Below are 13814 nucleotides of genomic sequence, written 5' to 3'. Positions count from 1 at the left end.
GATTTTTTTTTTTGTCACGTTTCCTAAAGCCGATAATTTGATGATCGGCGGAAACTCAATGGAGACTCTTTGAGACTCCTAGAAGAGACTCCGCCACTGTATTCTCAGGCCTCTGACACACATTTAAAGCACATGCTTTATGCTTGACCTGAGGGGAGGCGGGGGATAAAGCAGCGTCCAATTAATTTCCTATGGAAGTCACATGTTTTGAAGAGACAAGCTTGCTCTAAGCCAGCGGTGGGCAACTTTGATGATGGCCACTATTTTCTCACATTCACTCCAGAGGGACACAATGCATATGCAGTCAATAATGGCAAAAATAGCCACTGCGACACGTTTGAGCTATCCTTGAATTGGAATCCTGAAAAGTAAAGTTTTAATTTAATTTCAAATACATTGATTATGTTCTTATAGTAACTTTAGGAACTTAAATACAAATACATTGGACGTAAAAAAGACTAGTGGTCATAAGCTACTACGAGTCATGTTTGCATGTTTGGAATTGTAAAAGCTGAAATCAATACTATATCAGTATTCCAATATTAACCAGCGGGCCGCATTAAGCGAAGGTGGGGGCCGCATGTGGCCCCCGGGCAGCCAGTTGCCCATGTATGCTCTAAGCTTTTCTTAAGGCTGTCCTTAAGCCACAGAGCAAGCTTGCCCCTTCAAAACATGTGACTTTTCCATAGGGAATGAATTGGACGCTGCTATTCCCCCCGCCTCCCCTCAGGTAAAGGACAGGGCATGCCTTAACTGTGTGTCTGCGGCCTTAGAGAACTGGACTTGGGTTACAAATGTACTGGATGAACCCTAGTGATGACATTTGACCTTGACAGCATACAGATAGCAGTAAAACACTGAAGAGGACACAAATAGGGAGGTGTAATTACACTCCACTTCCACAATCCACACCCATTCTAACATGTAACATGTAATTAAATTCCACTTCCACACCCATTCTTACATGTCACTCACTGTACATGTGAGACAGTGAGTTAGTGGTGGAAAAAGTACTCACATATTTTACTTAAGGGGAGACATGGCAGGTGAAAACATGTAAAAATTCCAAATTTTAAAAAAATTAGATTTTTTTACTATTTTGCTTCCTAAAGATGTCTTCTTTCAAACTAATGCAAAATAAACGTTCAAAATACACATAGCCTAGATAGATGTTCATTTCATACGTGAAGGTGCAGAGTTAACAGCATTTGTTTTCATACATTTTTTATAAAATATAGATAGGCCTATATATAGACAATAAAAAATAAATAAAAGATGAATCAAAGGAACATGCCTCCTCACGTATTAGGAGGGCAGTATGAGTCACCAGAACCGAGGACGGGTGTTTTTGATGAATCTAACATGATTAAAATGGAGTTTGAAGTTACAATTGGTTTGTATAGGATGGGGGTGTGTCCGATCTTTAAAGGCTGTTTTCTCAAAATGTGTTTTTCCTCCTACTTAGGTGCAAAAATCTCCACTTCAGTTGCACCCACCACATACACCAAACCTTCCACTTGTATTCGTATCTATATCCTGAAGATATAGATACAAATACAACTGGAATCACATAAGGGTTTGTTGATATATCATTCATAGCCTGATTTACATCACATTTTATTCCTAAAAACATGGCGATCCCCAGTTAAAATGTGATTATTTTGGGGGGGAACCACTGTTCTGGGGGACAGAGAGGTTCTATACCTGTGTTGTGAGCTTCCAGCTGGGACAGAGAGTTGACGGCCACCTTGCACAGGGAGCAGTACAGCAGCTTCTTGGCTTTCTCCTCCTCGCTGTCCGTAGGAGCGACGGCATGGAGAGACACCGAGGAGGAGGAGCAGCAGGAGGAAGAGGAGGAGGAGGAGGGGATGGGAGGAGGGGGAGGTTTGGAGGAGGAGGCGCAGAGGAGGCCAGGAGCGGCAGGAGGGGCAGGGGAAGCAGACGGAGGGCTGGAAGGTGGAGGATCACTGTCCGCTCGGCTGGGCGACGAGACACAACAGGACAGATCTGGATAGAGAGAGAGAGAGAGAACATGAGATTGATTGATTGATTGATTGATTGATTGAAGAATTTATTACATCGGTCTTCAACGTTTTCAGTCTTTGGTTTGTTGAGAGAGAGATGAGGCAGGGACCCCCCACAACCTCATCATAAATTCCATATAGTTTCATAATTGTTTGACGGCACAATCGTCAGCGTATTTTGGATTCATGTCAATTTGTGTTTTCATATATTTAACCACTTGAACCGTCGTTACTTAATAAACTTGACCTTTCACTCTGTACTTAGTCTGCTCTTTTCCCCCCTCTACACCAAAGCTCTTTGCCGAAAATAGCGGATCTACTGCAAGGCGTTGTGAGCTTGTACATCTGCTATTTTTGGCTTAAGTTCTCAGATTATATGGACACTAGGGTTGAAGTGGTTGATATAAAAAAGGAGAAAAAAAAACGTTCTATCTCTCAAAGATTTGGAGGACCCCCTGTTGAAGACCCATGATTTATTAGAAGTTTGCAATAGGAAAAAGTGCAGTTTCATGACAGTACAAATCACTGGTACACGGTCAACTGAAAGGGGATCCTAGTAAGCCTTACGACTTATTTACACAAGGAACCACTTTATGTATCTCATATAACATTGAAAGACAGACGGATAGAACACAGTACTTTGCATGGGATAACATCAATTATAAAATCTGAAAATTAGGAATAAAAGGAAAGTAAAAAAATAAACAGGAGAAGCAGATAGTTGCAGTGGAAAGAGGGGGAGGGGAGTATGGGCTAATAGTCTAAATAATAACAAAGAATGTTCTGGAATCAGTTCAAGGTTAGCTTATAATCAGTCTAAAATCTGTAGTCAGTCTGAAATCTGTCTATTTTCAGTCTATTCAGGAGATAATCAGTATAATAACCAGTCTATAATTAGTCTTTAATCAGTCTGAAATAATGAGTCTATGATATTAATTGATCTGATCAGTCTTTTAGTCCGTGTTTGATCAGTCAGTAAAAGGTTTGTGATCAATCTATGTCTTTAAAGAGCAGCATATAAATCACAGGCAGCTCTCAGTAGTACACACACGCACGCGCGCACACACACTTATTATTTTGTTATTTCACACAGATAGCCTAAGTAAATGAATATCCCTGCAGTGTGGCAGATTGTCCAGTAGGAGGAAGTCAACAACAGCAAAACTGTCATAGTGAAGGTGTTTGTAACTCATCATTAGTCTGGTAGGATTCACCTCAAAACATGGGCTACAGATTGTTGTAGTGTTGTTGTTGTTTGTTGTTTCTATTCTTAGTGTTTTGGCCCAGAGGTTCTTCCCCCTAGTGGCGAGAGAAAAATAACTTCTGGGAACTCAGATTGCGTCATTATTGACCAGTGATCATTGATTGATTTCCTAGATGCAAACTTCTAATAAAGTCTTCAATCAATCAGTACAAACCTATGCTGATTATACTCTGGAGTGACTTTGGAAAACGTTTGCAACACTATTAAACACCAGAGTATTATATTGACCAAATCTGTGTCACTTTAGATTTGAAACACTTTAACCATTATTTTATGCTTTAACTATAAAAACAAATAAATAGCAGATAATCAAGTATTGCTGCGAGCTTGTAGATCTGCTATTTTTGAAAAAACTTCAATATTTTGTGCAAGTCTTTGAATATTTTTCACACAATTCTATAAATGTCTTCTATAAATCCTTCTTCTAAATCAGTGGTTCTCAAACCTTGTCATGAAGGACCCCCAAAATGACATGTATTTGGCCGCAGACCCCCATCTCAAAATTAGTTGTTCCAGGGACCCCCCAGAAGCAAATATTTCCTCCATCTGCTTCTCCTCCTGTCTGTTCTGTTCAGATACAGACAGTCATCCAAATAAGAGCCAATATAAACGATCAAATAAAACAAAGTCACAAACACTCCGCTCCACAAGCGGACGGCCCCGCCCCTAGCTATAATTCAATTCAATGACAGTTGCATGAAGCCTTCTGGAAGAACTCTCTACTTCAGCATTCTTTCTTGATTTGTGCACCAAAATGTGGAGCTGAAATGCAGAAGATTTGAGCACCGAGCAGGCGCACTAGTGATACTCAAACTCCGCCAGTGGTGACATTTTGAATGGCCCGCCAATCAATCAATCAATCAATCGTCGACAGAATGAAGTCGTTACTGTTATGGCTCGCTCCTCCTCCCCTTCACATACTGAGCTGAGCCGACAGCGAAGCCATTACTCCCTTTCCTCCACCTTTTGACTTTTTGTGATTAAATTTGCCCTTGTGGGAGCATTCACCAACAACTGCCTCCTCCTTTGCTAAGCTTTTGGGTCAATTTAGACGAGTCCTAACAGTAAGCTCTGGCCATCTAGACCCAGACAGCATAGAGCCAGCAGGCCCACCCCTCACTCCTCTTCAAGCCCAGGGCCAAGTGTTGCATCATCACTCTCAGCTGTTAACTGAGGCTTCTGTCGCTGTTACAAGTATACAAGAAGAACTCAAAGCAGTTTCCTCATTTCAGCAGTCTCAAACCCTGCAACAACAGACCCAGGTGAACAAACTCACTGCTTTGGTCCAGACTCTCACGGACCAGGTCACCGCTTTAAGTGCTCGGCTTTCTCCATCTCCGGGTCCTATCCTCTCTGCTTCTGCTCAATCCCAGCCTTTGCCTCCAGCAGCCCCCTCACCTGGTTGCACCAGCTCTCTATGACGGATCATTTGCTTCCTGCCGTGAATTCCTTATGCAGTGTGAGTACGTTTTCGCCCTTCAACCTTCAATGTATTCCACTGCTGCTGCCTGCATTGCCTACATAGCTAATCTGACCACCGGGCTGGCTCGCCGTTGGGTTATGGCTAGTCGGGAGGGCTCTGCACCTTATATGCAAGATTATGCAGCGTTTACCAAGGAGTTCAGGACTGTTTTCGACCATGATGTCCATGGGCAGGATGCAGATTCAGTTCTTTCATCCCTCCAGCCGTGTTCTTGCTCTGTGGCGGAGTATGCTACAGAGTTTCGCATTCTTGCAGCCCGTTGCCAGTGGAATGAGGCTGCTTTGTTCAGTGCTTTTCGACAGGCTTGGCAGAGCCTGTGAAGGATGCCTTGGCTGGTAGGGAGAAGCCAGCCACCTTGAACCAACTCATATCCCTCTCTATTTCTCTTGACGAGCGCCACCGGGAGCGTAAACGTGAGAGGGCTCTTCGCACCACTACTAGACAGTCTTCCTCGCCTCCAACCAGCTTTAGCCGGCCTGTCCAAGTATTCCCTGCTCTTTCAACATCGGCTGGTGAGGAGCCTATGCAGTTGGGCCGGGCCCGCTTAACCTCTGCTGAACGTGAGCACCGAAGACTACAGGGGCTCTGCATGTACAGTATTGTGGTAGCTCAGCACACTCCGTCGACTCCTGCCCCATCCTGCCCTCCAGAGCCTCCTCAGCCCGACTGCCAAAAGACAGGGCTCACCCGCTCGGGGGGTCCGAGTGAGCCGTCTAACCAACCCCCAGTCCCACTCCAGCAAGACCAGGTTCATCGTCACTCTTGCCTGGTCTGGGCAGAAGCTCACCGTTCCTGCTATTATTGACTCAGGAGCTGATGAGAGCTTTGTTTACCAACATTACGCCCAGGAGGTGGGTCTCCCCATTGCGCTACTGGACAAGTCCCTCTCAGCTTTTGCTCTGGATGGCCATCCAATGGGTCCCATCACCCACCACTGCGAGCCTCTCACCCTCACAGTCTCTGGAAACCATGTTGAGAGCATTCGTCCCTACATTATCACCTCACCTGACACCCGTTCATCTTAGGCAGACCCTGGCTGGAGCTCCATACTCCTCATGTCTGTTGGAGCTCGGGTCGCATTCTCAGCTGGAGCATTCCCTGTCATGCCCGCTGCCTTCGATCCGCCCAGGTACCTTCGCAGGTTGAACGACCCAGTCCGGCTCCACCTGACCTTTCTAAGGTTCCCTCTGAGTACCACCATGAGGTTGTTAACTCATCTAGTGCCATTCGCGAGATGTCTCGCGAAATGTACTCGAGTATCTGTAGTGCCATTCACGGGATATCTCGGGAAAAGTAATAGATTACTGTAACGGCGAGTACATTACCGAGAAGAATCGCCGGCGGTCCGGAGACGAAATCCGTCGCTGATTTCGCATCATCACGGCTGGACGGGGGATCTCATCTTTAATGTCCATTATCTCAAAACTACACTTTAGAAGCTAGGATGGAGGCAGATGCTCGCTTATGTTACACAGTTATAAAAGCTCCCGGTCGGCCATTACACAACTCCACGTGGACACGGATCGGTTCCAGCGCACGATCCGATGACGTCAGACCGGAAGTGATTGCGCGGTGGACTTCTGGCCTTCAAAATAAGACAACGCAAGTGAATGGGACCTGAAGGAGGCACTTTGGACATTATAATCCGTTAATGTCTGGGGCTCTGAATGAGTTAAGGCCAATTTGTGTATACATGCGACCTGATGGTCGCTTATCTCCCGATTAGGGAATCTTACTGGTATGGTTATGTGTTGTTTCTTTGTTTTAACAGACTGTGAAGACAAATTTCCCATCAGGGACAATAACGATTATTATTATCATTACCCAAAATGGACGGATGCATTTTATCATCTCATGCAAACGGTGCTATTAGTGCTACTAGTACACAAGCATTTCACCAACCTATGCACTGATTGGTGGTGACAGCCGACGAAGCAACAGGGGCGGGGCCAACGGGGCTGGAGCTGCTGCTATTGGTCTCTGCTCCGCCGAGCGACGACTTGACCTTTGTCTTGTTCTCTTGACCTTTCAGCTTCTTGGCGTGGCGACTGCCTTTATAATGGGCTTCAGCCTGGGACTGGAGCGAGCACACACACACACACACACACACACACACACACACACACACACACACACACACAGAGAGAGAGAGAGACAAACACAATTAATTGAATTATTGTTATATGTAGAGCAGGACAGGATATTCATCTTGAGTCAGTATTGCAGTAGAGTGTACAGTATACTGTTGTACAGTGTGAATGTGGAACACCCTACCAGAGGTCTTAAACGAGCTCCCTACCTTCCTTTAAAACAGCACTGAAAAGCCACTTAGAGGCAGAAGCTACTCGCAACTGCAATGAAAACAAAGCCTATCCTTACCTCGCCCTGATCTTCCTATTGTAAATACCATTTATTTTGCATTGTCTATCCTCACCTCTCCCTGACCTGTCTATTGTAAATACCATTTATTTTGCATTGTGTTTTACGACTGTTTTTCTGATGAAATCTTCTGCATAGTGCAGCCATATCAGCCTGAAGGGATTCTATCACTCGATAATGACCGCTGAGCAAGACGTTATCCCTCTTATTACATGACTACTTAATAAATTAATTAATACATTGACCCAAGTAAAACAAACCAAATATTTCCTTGCTTACAGTAGTGAAAGTGTTGCACTGGCCGTCCGCAGAGCGCAACGTCGCCTCGACGCAAACAAGGAAGTGTTGATAGAATAGAATCCATTTTCTGTTTTCTGCATTGTCTATTTATCGCTTCAAATGTTATCAAAAACATTCTTGAGAGCACCGTTTAGTTGTAAATGACACTGTGTGTTTGTTTACATGGCTGGGATACGGCACAAGATTCACACAGTGCAGCCTGAGTGCAGCAGGTGCTCTGAGCCTTTGATTAGGCAGCGGTCTGTTATAGAGCGGAGCGGTCTGTTATACAGAAATAATTCACAGCTGATTTCAGCGATTGACCAATCAGAATCAAGCATTCAACCAAGCCGTGTAATTGCGTAAATGAATGCCCTATTCTTGTACAGCGTCACACACAAAAGCATCCAAAACAGCAGGTCCACAACTTCTGAGCTTTGGGTCCATCTGCTACTTTTGCTATTTTTGAATTTGAATCCTGAAAAGTAACAGTGATGGACATAATGAGGCTTCAGTACTGTAATAAGAACACATCACATACTGTAGAGGACAGATGTTCATTATGTCCAGCATATGGTTGGTTCTCTACTGTACATGCTGTACAAGCACCTTTCTGCTCTGTTCCCCTGTTGGTTCGAGAAGCTGCTTGTCTCCTACTCAGGCACGTGCACACATAGACATCAAAGGGGGCTTGAGCCCCTTCCCTTTTATCTGTTGGTAAAAAAGTGCCCTCTCCAGACCATGAATGCAGTTTTTGCTATGGAAAAAGAAATGCAAATGCGTGTGCCCCTTGCGGCTCGCAACACGATGATGTCAGCGCGAGTAGAACATAAAACTTTGTGGATATACTTTGATATAATTACATTTCTGTTGATTTCAACCAAGGGTCGTGTTTATTTTATTTGTGATTCCCCCATATCCATATAAAATACACATGATAGATGATACAACAGAATTAAATTCCGTTTCACACAAGATCTTTTTAATTAAAATGGATAATTGATGATGATCGCGATTATGAAAAATAATAGTGATTATGAGAAATAATCGCGATTAGACGATTATGTAATAATCGTGACTGCCTAGTATCGACTTGATTATGCTTAGTTCAGTGTGGTATCACGTACCGAAAATAGCAGACCAGAGAGGAGAACGTCACTGTCGGGCCAAAACCTCGTATCTCCAAGTTTCAAATTTGTACGTTTTTTCCGCGAAGTAAAGCCCTGCTTCAACAGACAAGGCCATCACACAAAAGCAGTGAAAACAGCTGATCTACAAGCACACAACGCCTCGCACCGCGAGGCGTTGTGTGCTTGTAGCTTGTAGATCGTCTGTTTTCACTAGTTTAAATCATTTTAAAAATGATAAATACAAAACAAACTATTTTGGACATACAAGGTTTTCACCCGACAACGGCGAGAAGAGAAGAGAAGAGAAGAGAAGAGAAGAGAAGAGAAGAGAAGAGAAGAGAAGAGAAGAGAAGAGAGGACTTGTTGTTCTTACATCAGAGTTGAAGCGAAGCTGACAGACGTTACATGAGATGAGCTGTTTCTTTCTGGTCGCCATGGTTACACCAAAGGTGTGGTTGATGACAGCTTTCTGGACGGGGTCCATCTGCAGAGACAGGACATAAAGGGTTAGCCTTGTATTGTGCCTTGTATTTATCAATTTAAAGAAGATTTAATTTCTTTGCTAAATAGTTACTATATCGATTTTAAATCACTGAATCGAATCGTAACGTATCGCCATGAATGAACCAATGTCGTCCATGCATCGTATCGTCAACCATGTATCGTGATGCGTATCGCATCGTTGCTAGATGTATCGTTACACCCCTAGTTATAATACATACTGTACAATAGCTCTATGTGTTGTATTGTATGTATTATGAGGTGTATTGACTACAAAGGACCCCAATGGAAACAACACGCTTTGTATTATCCTTTTAGCATAACTTTCAGCTGTACTGCCTGTACTGTTAATAAGCATGTTAACACTTCGCCGGCCGAAATAGAATGGCTTAATTATGATCTGAACAGCATTCATTTTACAAGACCTTCAGCGCAATATCATGTAGTCTTCATCCCCCATAACCATCACGCGATCCCTGTTGTATTCTCACCACAGTCCCCAGCGAAATTCCTCAATCTGCATTGGCTTAGAGTGGCGGTTTCGGCCGAGCCATCTTCTACCTGTGCGTTTCGCGTGCGCGATCCGTTCACGTAAATGTGGGCTCAAATAATCCAAGTATGACATTTTCGCTAGCTTAGCCCCCAGTACTCCAGCTATGCTAATGCTAACGTCTGGACCTGACGTCACTTCCGCTTCATGTCAGAGGAGCCATGCGCTATCGATGGACGAGCGGTGACTAGGGAAGGTTAGAAGATCGCCGATTTGCGGATAAAAATCATTTATTTTGTTTTTAATGACCCAGTACGGTAAATTACGGCCCGGCTGAGACTCCTTGCTCAGATGTCCGGTATAAAACGGTTTTAATATGGGCATCTCCATACGGCTGTCAAAGTGTTAAGATGTCCATCAATCAATAATAATAGTCATATTACTGTGCTGTAGTTGAAGAGGCTGACAGGTGAGCTACTGTCCACAGGAAACGACAAGTAACTGCTCTGCATCATCACTGAAGCTCCGCCCCCGGCAACCAGCCCTGGCAACGCCCCGCCCACCTGGAGACAACCACTTCCTGGAAGCAAACACAGGACACAAAGAGAGAGAGTGAGTTTGTGTTGCATTAATTGCATTCATTTACACATAATCAATGCACATGTACCTGCACACTAACACACACCGAGCCACGCACGCGCGCACACACACACCAGCGCACAGGCAGGCACGCACGCATGAGTGACACAGTATTTAAATGATTAATAATAATAAAACAAACTCAAACTAAAAATAAACAAAATCAATTGAAATGCAGATTGTTAAGCTGTGTGTGTGTGTGTGTGTGTGTGTGTGTGTGTGTGTGTGTGTGTGTGTGTGTGTGCGTGCGCGTGTGCGTGCGTGTGTGCTTCCGTGTGTGCATAGTACTTGTCATCCTATTTGAGTTAGATGCTAAGTTTGTTGTTGATAGAAAACACATGACAGACAGACAGACAAATAGTCTTATATCATATATAGTCCCTGTCGGGTGGAAAAGTCCAAAACTGTTACTTTTCAGGATTCAAATACAAAAGTATCAAAAGTAGCAGATCGCTCAAAACACGTGGCTTTGGCTTGTGTGTAAAGTCCTAGCATTCGTAAGGTGGCAGAGATCCAAGGCAAAAAAGACAAAAAAAACTATAGAGGAGAGAGGACACAATACTCTTTGTTCTTTAGGACACAATAACCTTTGTTCCATCTTAAAGGTTATGGAGAGATTAATCCAAGAGCAAATCAACAGCTCTCTCGCAGAGCATAAACTGCTGTTTGAATTCCAATCTGGCTTCCACTCCACTGACACATGCCTACTGTATCTGACCGACTACAGCAAACGTGAAGTAGACTCAGGCAAATACTGCGACATGGTCATGCTGGACCTCCAAATGGTGTTCAACACAGTAAACCATTCAATTCTACTGAATAAACTAAGGGCGATTGGTTTTGATAACACATCAGTAGACTGGATGAAATCCTACCTGGAGGGAAGAGAACAAATGGTTGACATCAACGGAACCATGTCCTCGTCCCTCCCGATGAACTGCGGTGTTCTAGGGCCGTTACTGTTCCTCCTTTACATTAACTACATGAATGCTGCCTGTGACTGCAAACTGCTCCTGTTCGCTGATGACTCAGCACTCCTGATCTCGGGAGAGGACAAATTGCAGGTTCAGAAGCTCTCAGCTCAGAAGTCACCAAAATTTGTACTTGGCTTACTGATAACAAACTGTCTCTACACCTTGGTAAAATAGAATCCATTCTTTTTGGGACCAGACATTCTCTGAGGGAGATAAATGTAAATTATTTCACGGTCAAAGTTGATGACACAGTAATCTCTAGCAAGGAAGAGATTAGCTATTTGGGCTGTATTCTTGACAAATACCTGTCTGGGGATAGCATGGCAACAATGGTTATCAAAAAAGTAAATCAAAGAACAACATTCCTGGGCAGAATCTCCACTTCTGCCAACAAAAGTGCCCTCAGGACTCTTTCTGGGTCCCTCATTCAGTCCCACTTTGACTATGTGGTACTCCAACATCAAAAAGCCACTAAAGACTAAGCTCCAAACCTCCCAAAACAAACTGATTTGGCTACTTCTCGACCGGGGGCCCATGACCCATGTTTCTCCCACACATTTTGCTAGCCTAAGTTGGCTCAGCGTTGAAGACAGGGTTAAACAACTAAAACTGGGATTGACTTTCAAAATAGTCAGTGCAAATCTGCCCTCCATCCCCTCAGTACCCGCACATCCAAAAGTTAGCGACACCCACAGCCACAACACCAGAGGGAGCGCACACAATGATCTGATAACATAAACCCATAAGACAAATATAGGTAAATTCTCCTTCTACCTTCCTTGACTACCTCCCTTAAAACATGTAGCTCGCTGGCGTCCTTCAAAACTGCCCTGAAAGGAGGCCAGAGAAGGAGGTAGTTATCACTTATCACTTATCACTTCTGCCATAGACAGGCGAGATGTGAGCAGACTCTATGACCATGACTTCCATTGCTCCAGACTGTATGACCGAAAGCAAGCCATGCTACTCTTTTTTGCCAACGTTATAGTAAAAAAAAAAAAAAAAAGATCTTCCACCATGCACTGCTGAGACGTACTTTAACAGCAGGGAGGAGCCTGGGATCTGCTTTCAACCTGCAGGGCATGGAGGGCATCCAGGGCATGGAGGGCATGCAGGGCATGGAGGGCATGCAGGGCATGGAGGGCATGGAGGGCATGGAGGAGGCAGCACAATGGTGTATTGTCATGGACATGGGTCCAAAGCTCAGAGGCAGCAGGTGCTGGCTGGGGGAGTAGAACCATCTGGGACCACGCTGCCAAGGGAGAGTCTTCATTCACTTAGCTCATGCTATTTTATTTGATGAAGAGCTCAGCAATCATATGGTAGAGACAGAGTGGAGTTACTGTACTCTATATGTCATTGAGGTTGATGGAGCTGGTAAGTATGTACAGTATATAGTGTACATATATGGTATATATAGAGTGTGTAGGTTCACACTCTATAACATCTGTAGGATCAGACACTTCCTCACCCAGGAGTCAGCCCAGCTCCTCATCCAGTCATATCAAAACTTGACTACTGTAACTCTCTCCTCACTAGCTGGCCTCCCGGCATGTGCACTTAAACCTCTCCAACTGATCCAAAATGCCACAGCACGATTGGTCTTCAACCAGCCAAAATTCTCACAACATGTCTCCCCCCTTCTCCGCTCCCTCCACTGGCTGGTTGCTGCCTGCACTGAATGCAAAACACTGATGCTGGCCTTCAAAGCAGCCAAAGGTACGGCTCCTCCATACCTCCGAAGCCTGATCAACCCCTACAACCCCACCCGTTCACTCAGATCAGCCAACGCAGGGATGCTGACAGAACCCTCGCTAAAAACCCCAGGACAAAAATACACTCGTCCTAGACAATTCTCCCTTTTGGCCCCCAAACTGTGGAATAAACTCCCTGTCGCACTTAGAACTACAGACTCACCCCCTAGCTTCCATTAGAACTACAGACTCACTCCCTAGCTAACTCCCTAACTCCTTATATGGTCATGGCTGAGTTATAGTGACATGAGCGTAACCACATGTTCTTCCCACCGGTCCTGACCGTCCACCAGTGTTAAGATAAGATAAGTACATGGCCACTGTGTGTGCAGCACTCGGGCTGTAATGCTATAGAATCTAGCTCAAAGGCAGGAAAATGCACCTAGCATGCATGGTTAGTCTTTTGTTATGGGAGAAAACTGGGGTACCCAGAGGAAATCCAGCGCAAACACAGGGTGAATATGCAAACACAGAGAAAGCCATGTGCAGAATCATTCTTCTTACTGCAGTCAAATCAAAGCAAAGCACATGGCTAATCGCTCCAGTAATAAGAAGGAGATATCTACCATGAAACAATCAATACAACAGTAAAGTACAGTATGAGCATCAATAGTGTTGGATTTACACCTGATCTCACTCTATGCCAGAGAGAGAGAGAGAGAGAGAGAGAGAGAGAGAGAGAGAGAGAGAGAGAGAGAGAGAGAGAGCGCTGCTGAGGTAACCGGAATGATTGCCCCAAAACGATGATTTCTTTGTGTTAACTTGAATACAAATATGTAAAATACATAATACAAATCTGGACTGACTCTTGCAACAGGCTGGCAGGGCACTGCGTCAGGCACGCAGAACAAGTGGCAAACTGACTCTTTGGGAGCCAACACAGGACAAACTGACTCT

At 44.5% G+C, this 13814-nt stretch overlaps 1 protein-coding gene across 1 annotated transcript in view; it reads right to left on the bottom strand.

The window, feature by feature from the left end:
• Nucleotides 1-10038, bottom strand: part of znf385b (zinc finger protein 385B) — a gene marked incomplete at its 3' end in the record, with an annotated part of 14536 nt that extends 4498 nt beyond the window's left edge. Inside the window, exons 1-5 of the mRNA XM_080752829.1 lie at nucleotides 9994-10038; nucleotides 8933-9043; nucleotides 6674-6848; nucleotides 1944-2007; nucleotides 1705-1793 (exon numbers count right to left, since the gene is read on the bottom strand). Of these exons, the coding sequence (XP_080608955.1) occupies nucleotides 1705-1793; nucleotides 1944-2007; nucleotides 6674-6848; nucleotides 8933-9043 (439 nt within the window). The 5' untranslated portion in view covers nucleotides 9994-10038. The remainder of the gene's footprint in view (nucleotides 1-1704; nucleotides 1794-1943; nucleotides 2008-6673; nucleotides 6849-8932; nucleotides 9044-9993) is intronic.
• Between the last annotated feature and the right edge of the window lie 3776 nt (nucleotides 10039-13814).

Source organism: Nannobrachium achirus (genome assembly GCF_963921795.1).
Source record: "Nannobrachium achirus genome assembly, chromosome: 22".
NCBI classification, from domain to species: Eukaryota; Metazoa; Chordata; class Actinopteri; order Myctophiformes; family Myctophidae; genus Nannobrachium; species Nannobrachium achirus.
The sequence above is the reverse complement of the archived record's forward strand: the minus strand, read 5'-3'. Positions and strand labels throughout refer to the sequence as shown.